This window comes from Manis pentadactyla, chromosome 10 (assembly GCF_030020395.1).
Source record: "Manis pentadactyla isolate mManPen7 chromosome 10, mManPen7.hap1, whole genome shotgun sequence".
NCBI classification, from domain to species: domain Eukaryota; kingdom Metazoa; phylum Chordata; class Mammalia; order Pholidota; family Manidae; genus Manis; species Manis pentadactyla.
The window spans coordinates 9,999,767-10,008,090 of record NC_080028.1 but is presented as its reverse complement, the minus strand read 5'-3'; the positions used below and the strand labels follow the sequence as shown (position 1 = coordinate 10,008,090).

Here is an 8,324-nt window from a genome sequence, read left to right as displayed (position 1 = left end):
GGCTGGGCTCTGGGCACGGAGGGGTTAACTAAGAGCGAATCTCAGAGAGCGAGATCAATGGGTTACTCACTGCAGAAAGAGGCAGAAGCAACGCAGAGAGGCAGAGAAGAGCCAGGCAGAGGAGCATGCCACCTGAGGAAAACCAGAACCCGAGGAGGAGGTGGCCAGTGGCTCCTCCAGAGGGAGTGCCCAAGTCCAGCTCACCAGAGGAGGGGCCTTAGCGGAGAAGTGAGAGGCAGACCCGCACCTGCAGGAAGGCACCGAGGGCAGTCACTGAACCAGGAGGCAGCCTCAGCGGGGCCGGTTCACCTAGAATCCAGCAAGGGTCCAGTGCCCAGAGTTGAGGTGGGTATCGTCCATCCCGGGTTTTGGAGACCTGCTGCATGCTGGATGCTGGGGCAGTGGGGGTGCAGATAATGCCTTTCTTCCCTTCTTGCCGGGTCCCCTTGCCTTTAATTTGTACAACCACCCGAGGGGTCCCAGGCATTAACGGATCCACAAGTATGCCCAGGTTGTCAGAGGCACCACCTGTTACAAGCTCTTAGATGAGTGCTCCAGCCTGGGAGTCAGGGTACCAAGCTGGCAACAGCCCCAGATCTGCCAAAGTGTGGTATTAGCATCCCGTGTTGTTCCCGCCCCCCACCCCAACCACCACCACTGAGCTCCAATTCCCTCATGCAAAAAGAGTAGTGGCCTGTATGATTTTCCCTGTTGTGCCACTGTTGGGGGTGGAGAGTGGTTCTCAGTATACTGGGCTCTCCAACGACTCAGGGATGTTACCTGTGTTTTACTGACCTTGACCCACATCCAAGAGTCTTCCTGGGGCTTCAGATCCCCACGGAGAAGTAAGGAAAATATACCAGCTCCTGGGGTTGGAGTTGCCCCCTCCCCTCATCTGCTATGTCTCTGCTGGACTCTGCCTGTGCCTTTACCTGCATCATTGGTTGGAGGTGTCCATCAACTACCTAGTCAGCCCTTCACACCCTGGGCTATGGAGGTGTTCCCTAGGAAACTGAGAAATGCATCTTGGACATCAATGTGACTGTGCTAGGAACTTGCACAGTGGGACTCTGATAATTTTGGCTCTGTGCCCCCACTCCCATCCTCATTCCCCATGAGCTTTAAGCCCAGGAGACCTGGCCAGGCCCAGGCTGGGGGCCTTGGTCGAGTTACCAGAGCAGCGGCCTCCTGTCTGAGAACTCTAGCTTCTCTTCCTCAGGTGCCCATCTGATGGGGACATGGCTGATGCACAGAACATTTCGCTAGACAGCCCAGGGAGTGTGGGGGCTGTGGCAGTGCCTGTGGTCTTTGCCCTCATCTTCCTGCTGGGCACAGTGGGCAATGGGCTGGTGCTGGCAGTGCTGCTGCAGCCCAGCCCTAGTGCCTGGCAGGAGCCGGGCAGCTCTACGGACCTCTTCATCCTCAACCTGGCAGTGGCCGACCTCTGCTTCATCCTGTGCTGCGTACCTTTCCAGGCTGCCATCTACACATTGGACGCCTGGCTCTTTGGGGCCCTTGTTTGTAAAGCTGTGCACCTGCTTATCTACCTCACCATGTATGCCAGTAGCTTCACACTGGCTGCTGTCTCAGTGGACAGGTGTGCTGTGTGGGGGACCTGGTTGGGTCTGGGCGAGGGAGGGAGGAGCTGAGACCGCTGGCCTTAGGAAGGAGAGAATGGGGAGCCAAAGAGGGAGATGGGAAGGAGGAAAGAAACAGGGTCCTGGCCGCCGCCGACCAGCCTCAGGGCACCTGCAGAGCGCCTTGAGGGAACCATCCTGCCCTCCCCCAACTTCATTGTGAGTTTCCCCAGGACATCTCTGTGTCCCAAGTGTCAGCACAGGGTCTGGCACAGAGTAGATGTTCTGCAAGTGTGAAATGGTAAAAGGAGCACGAATTCAACAGTGATTTTATTACCACCCACCCCCTGGCTTAGGCGGTCATACCTGCTTTCATGGCTTAAAACCTGCGGTCAAATCCAGGCTAACTCTCTAGCTGATGGCCCTGGGCAGGTCACTTCTCTCTGAGCCTCTGACCCAGCCTTGCTAGGTGTCAGGCACTGCTTTGAGTGCTTTGCCTGTTAACTCCCTTAATCGTGGCAACCCCTTGTGAGAGGGGTCGCGCCGTCTCCCTCAGGGTTCAGACGCGGAAATCAAGGCCGCCTGGCCCACAGGTCCCCCGCACAGCGTCAAGGTTGGGGCGCGGATGCGGGCCCACCGCCCGCCGCGCTCGCTGACCCGGCGCCCGCCCGCAGGTACCTGGCCGTGCGGCACCCGCTGCGCTCGCGGGCGCTGCGCACGCCACGCAACGCCCGCGCCGCCGTGGGCCTGGTCTGGCTGCTGGCGGCGCTCTTCTCGGCGCCCTACCTCAGCTACTACGGCACGGTGCGCTACGGCGCGCTGGAGCTCTGCGTGCCCGCCTGGGAGGACGCGCGCCGCCGCGCCCTCGACGTGGCCACCTTCGCCGCCGGCTACCTGCTGCCGGTGGCCGTGGTGACCTTGGCCTACGGACGCACGCTGCGCTTCCTGTGGGCGGCCGTGGGCCCCGCGGGCGCGGGGGCGGCCTGGGCCCGACGCAGAGCCACGGGCCGCGCGGGGCGCGCCATGCTGGCGGTGGCCGCGTTGTACGCCCTCTGCTGGGGCCCGCACCACGCGCTCATCCTGTGCTTCTGGTACGGCCGCTTCGCCTTCAGCCCGGCCACCTACGCCTGCCGCCTGGCCTCGCACTGCCTCGCCTACGCCAACTCCTGCCTCAACCCGCTGGTCTACGCGCTCGCCTCGCGCCACTTCCGCGCGCGCTTCCGCCGCCTGTGGCCCTGTGGCCGCCGCCGCCGCGCCCGCTGCCCCCCGGGCGCCCACCGCGCCCTCCGTCGCATCTGCCCGGCGTCCTCGGGCCCTGCCGGCTGCCCGGGCGACGCCCGACCTCGCGGGAGGCTGCCGGCGGGCGCCGGCGGGGGCGGGGATCCTAGGAAGGAGGCTGCCCGCGGTGGAGAGGCCGGGCGAGCCGGGGCTGCCCCAAGACCGGAATAAACCTTGCCGCCTCCCTCTGCTGGGCGTCCGTGCATCTGTCACTCCCAGTCCCAGGGCAGAACGCTACTAACGTAGGGGACGGGGCCAAAGCCAGGGGCCGTCCGAGGAACAGTGGGCACGCGGCTCTCACTGCCCTGCGGTGAACGTGGGTCCACCCAGCCAAGCGCAGCCCCCACGTGCCATCCATAGGAGGGCAGTGCCTCCGCTCAACGCCCTAACCGGGTCAGCACCTTCTAGGCCCTGCCTCCTCCTCCACCCTTTACCCTTCTCCCTTTCAAGCCCTGTCGCTATTATTAATACTAGTGGCTAATATAGAAAATTTATTACACATTTACTATGTATCTTATGCAGAACTACTACGTCAATTACCAAAGCAGCTTTGCAAGGTAAGTGTAATTAGTTCCATTTTACAGGTGTAGAAATCAAGAATCAGAAGATTTAGTGATTTGCCCAAGGTTACATAGTTGGTGTTTGGCAGAGGTTGGATTCAAACCCACTGCCGTCTAACTGTGTCTACTCAGTGGAGTCCCCTTCACCTCTGAGGCCTCTGCTCTGTTAACGGTTTCTAAGATTTCCTTGGTTCTTCCTGATTCTGCATCTGCCCTCTTTCCCAAACCTGCAGCTCCCACATTTGACTGGATGCCCTGGAAATCCCAGAGAGCCCAGTCGCCTTCCTTAGGAGAGTTCTTTTCAATTACTCAGGCCTGTGGGCGTCCCCTGGGCTTCCCCCAGCCATCAAGTCCTAGGTCCACTGCCTGACCCAACCCCTTCGTACTGTTCCTTCAGCCATTTGGTGCCCTTGAGCCATTGTAAGGCCCCAGCTGGCCTCCCAGCAGCCCTGGCTGCCATGTGGCCGCCTCCCTCCCTATCCCTGCACACAGCTGGGGTAGTCTGTGGCTGTGGAAACCTCTTAATTAACCAATAAATCAGTCTCAATGGTTGCAGAGCTGCCCACATCCCTCCCTTCCTCCCTCATCTAACGCCAATAATGTTTATTAGCTTCTGGCTTAGGCCTGAGACCTATCAGCCTCAGTGTCTCCAAGCACACCTCCTAGCTGCTGTGCACCCTGGGAAAGCCCCACCCTAACAGTAGGCAGCTGCAGCATCCTCATCACTGTCACCTGCCACAGACCCAGGGGTCAAAGTGGCAGTTACCCTTCACAGGGGGAGACTGAGACCAGCCTCTGCTTTGAGGGCCCAGCTCAGGGGCCAACACCTGGTGTTTTTTCTCCCACATCTCCCAAGGATTCCACGGCCGACTCAGGGTGCAGCAGGGGGAGTGTGTCTGGAGGGCAGGGTGTGACACTGTCTGTTTCCGCTCTACCCTCATGGCCTCTGTTACCCTGTAGCCACCAGTCACTCATCCACTGGCTCATCATTGCTTTGCACCATCCCTGGCTGGCAGGGGACAGTATCTCCATTTTCAGAAGCAAAAACTGAGGCTCAAGGACGTAAGGTAACTTGATCAGGGCCAAGTGGCATGTTCACAGCAGAGCTGGGATACTACTGGGCCTGCGGGATGGCTCTCATGGCAGCCCAGGCAGCATTGGGAAAACATCGCAGACTACCTGACAGCAGCTGCACAACAGTGGTGAGTGCCTACAAAGCAGAATTAGGTAACAAAATCTCCCCCAGTTGGCTGTGGTCGGTCCAGCCACCCATCTGGGCTGTGGCTCTTCCACAGACACCTTTGTGGGCACAGAGAGATAACCAATTGAAAACAGCCTCCATCTGGGATGGGCAGGAGACAAGATCACCAAGCCGGGGAGTGGTATTGCCAGAATTTAAACCTGCCTGAAACCCCAGGCCTAGGGGAGCGGGCTGGTCAGTGGAAACCCTCCACAGGGGCCTGGGGCTCGGCTCAACTGGCAGAGGGACAGTTGCACAGCCCAGGCCTCTGGCTGGACTCCAAAGGCTCCTGCTTCTGAATCAGGTCCCTCTGGCCCTTTGGAACCAGATAAAGAAACACGGGGGCCCCAACTGATGGAGGACAGTACAGCCTGGCCCAGAGGAGGCACACAGCAGCTATCTGATACACAGGGGAGAGGTGCCAGGGAAGGAAAGGCATGGTCTTTCCCTTCCTTCTTTCCTTTATCCCCCAAACATTTGAGCACCTGCCTCAAGCTATGCCTTGAGGGGAAGACAAAGGTGGTGTGTGTTTGACCTGTTCCCTGCCTTCAGAAGCTCTCAGACTAGCTGGAGAGCCAAATACCAAAAGAGAAAGGATAGCACCATGTGATGGAACCGTAACATAAGAGCACACAGTTCTGAAAGGGTATGGAGGAAGCTCCAGCCTGCCGGGCAGTCCAAGCAGGAGTCCCAGAGGAGGTGACCTTTAAGATGCATTTTCTGGAGAAAAGGTGGGAAGGGCCTGCCAGGTAGAACAGCAGCTTGTGCCAAGGCAGGGTACAGGTAGGAGCCGCAAGTGGGCTCATGCAGCTGAAGCAGGGCAGGGTGGGGTCTGGGGAAGCCAGGAGGGTGAGTGTGGTGGGATCATATGCACCACCTAGGCCAGCTGAGCAGAAACTTACTCTTTGAGGCAGACCCGTAGGTTTTGAGGAGGGGAGGAGCCCCATCAGAAGTGTGGTCAGAAAGCCCCTGGGATTGCTGTGTCGAGGCTGGCAGCAAGAAGAGCAATCCAGAGGCTGCTCTGAGCCCCTGGCAGGAAAGCCGCCACCAAGGGCCTGGCCTAGGGCTGGGAAATTATTTTTGCCATGGATTTGGCAGGAAGATTGATGGCCTGCTGCTGGGCCTGGGCTTGACCCCTGAGGCCCCTGGATCTCCTTCAGAGGGCTAATGAAATGCTCAGAAGAGCAGATGGTTAAAATTCCTTGGTTAGGAGAGAGCTCTGAGTCCTGTAGGGCCAGAGGCAGGCACTGGGGGCTAGGATGGAGGCTGAATGTGCCCTGGGTTGGGCCTGGGGCAGCCTGGAGCTGAGCTTTGAATTCTGCAGCCCTCTCACCCTCCTATCTGTGCAAAACTCTTGCAGGTGGGCCTATAGTATTCCTGTCTGAGCACATAGGGTTCTCCCTCTGGAAAGAAAGACAGCAGCACAGGGGATTGTGGGAGCTCAGAGGAGGGCCCTAACCCAGCCTAGGGAGGCAGAGAAGACTTCCTGAAGGAGCTGGTGCCCTAGCTAAATCCTGGAGAATTAATCAGGGGAAGGGAGAGAGTGAGGGACATGTACACAGGCCCCCTGGAGGCAGGCACAGTGTGATGCGCCAGGCCTGGAACAGGGAACACAGGAGCCCTGGCAGCAAGTGAAGTGGGAGAGGCAGAAGGCAGTGGCAAAGGATTCTGTAAACCCTCTCTGAAATGGAGACTGCACTTTGTCCGGAGGGCCATGGGGTGCCACTGAAAAGTTTTAATCAAGAGTGACCTGATCAGATTCACTCCTTAGGGAACTCTGTCTGGCTACAAGGCAGGCTTGCCTGGGAAGGGAGACCAAGTAGGAGGCCCGTGTGAGAACCTAGAGAGATGAAGATACCCTAGTTGGCAGCAGTGGGGAGACAAGGACAGGACAATCACTTAGGAGGTGTACTTGATGATTAAACATTGATGCGGGGTCGGGGGGCAGGTGTCCCAGATGACATCCCAGACTTGTGGTTTGAGCTGCTGAGGGCGGCATTGATAGTGGGGGAGCAGCTTTGCGGGGTGCGTGTGGAGGAGAGAGTGCTCAGCTGGAACATGTTGAGACTGAGGGGCCTGGGGAACATGGTGGGGGTGCCCCTGGTGTACTGGGCACCTGCTCCATTTCAGGCCTTGTGCTTGGCCCTGGAACATGTGTCTCATTTGCTTCGGAGTCTGAAAGTGGAGAAACTCAGAGAAGCTCAGAGAGAGATTAAATTATTTGCCCAAGATCACAGAGCCAGCCCAAAACAGAGGTCTAACTCAGCTTTTTCTGATTTCAGTTCCTGGTCTTTAGGGAGAAGAGAGACAGGAAGGAGTTGGTTGAAGGGGAGGAAGGAATTTGAATGTGCAAAGGTAGCCCCTCAGCCCCGACCCTGACCTGTGTAACAACCATAGCCAGGCTGAAACCGTAGCCCGGCTGAGGGGAGGGTGGGTGAGGTGAGGGCCGTGGCACAGCCCTGTTAACCACCACTCCCTGCCTACGGCTGGCAGGAACGCCATCATTCATCAACTTCGAGGTGTGTACCTGGGGACATACATACCAATTAACCACCCCGAGGTTTCCTATTAATGAACATCATTTCCTCTGCCCTGATGCAGGGCTCATTTGCCAGCTGCCAGCTGGATCCAGGATGGCATGAGGCCAGAGGGACAGGCTGTGCAGGGGTGGAATTGGTTTAAGAGGACAAGACTGATTTACTGAGGCATCTGCTTGGTGCCAAGTTGGTTTAGCAGCCCAGGCTCTGTGTAGGGGTGAGACTGAAGCAGGAGGAAGGGTGGTGAGGGGCTGAGAGGCATGGACGTCAACTTGGAGGAGCTGGGGGTGCTCTGGACGGCTGTGGTGCTGGAGAGGGTGCTGACCTGGGCATCTGGTGGACTTGCCAGGTCAACTCAGAGATGGCATAGTCAAGGCATGGACTTTGAGCCACGTTGTTGGGTGTGAATCCTGACTCCTGCACTTCACAGCTCTGCCCTCTCTGTGCCTCAGTAACAAGTGGAACTGAGCTCTGTCTGAGCCGGGTCCCATTCGAGGCAAACAACCTCGGTTGCATGCCGGCCTCTGCCAGTTGCCTGTGATGCTTCGAGGGCTCTCTAGCTAATAGATCCTCGTCTCCATCAGAACTCTCAGTCCAGCTGAGGAGGCAAGGCTCACCCACCCCTGCCCTCTGGGTGTGATGAGCACCAAGTGCTTCTATAACACGCCATTCGCCTAGGCTTCCAAAGTGGGAGAAAGTCACTAGGCTGGTGTCGGCCAGTCACAGGGACAAGAGAACCGTCAGCGCCCTGACTGGGGCTTCCTGCAGCATGTTTCCTCATCCGTAAAGTGAGCTGATCATATCTCCCTTCAGCACCGAGGCCTCAGTGTGAGCTGCAGAGCCGGCCTCACGGGGTTTGGGCTCCAATCCCCTCTGGGCCCCCTAGCTGGGGGAGCCAGGGTGTCAGTAATGAACTCCTGACCCTGTCTTGGGCTCAGCATCTCAAGCAACCTAGCGAGCAAGCAGCCCTGGAAGGGACAGGGGCTGTCTCCCGGAGGGGCCTTCCCCCCGAGCTCCTGGTGTCTGCTCTGGGTGAGGGCGCATCCAATGGCAGAGCAGAGGTGATAAAGCCGCCTCGGATCCCCGCTGCCAGAGCATCTCTGCAGACTTGGGGGCCACAGCAGCCTGGCTT

The 8,324-nt window shown here is 58.4% G+C and overlaps 1 protein-coding gene across 1 annotated transcript; it reads left to right on the top strand.

Annotated features, from left to right (window-relative positions):
* On the top strand, nucleotides 1-4,652 carry GALR3 (galanin receptor 3). Its single transcript, XM_057486384.1, has 3 exons — nucleotides 1-345; nucleotides 1,220-1,597; nucleotides 2,252-4,652. Exons 2-3 carry the CDS (start codon nucleotides 1,239-1,241, stop codon nucleotides 3,024-3,026), a joined length of 1,134 nt encoding a protein of 377 aa, XP_057342367.1. The 5' UTR covers nucleotides 1-345; nucleotides 1,220-1,238; the 3' UTR covers nucleotides 3,027-4,652.
* Nucleotides 4,653-8,324: the final 3,672 nt, after the last annotated feature.

Coding starts and splice junctions, on each gene's coding strand:
- GALR3 (XM_057486384.1), top strand. CDS start 1,239: ATGGCTGATGCACAGAACATTTCGCTAGACAGCCCAGGGAGTGTGGGG. Junction 1,598..2,251: donor GCTGCTGTCTCAGTGGACAG/GTGTGCTGTGTG, acceptor GCCCGCCCGCAG/GTACCTGGCCGTGCGGCACC.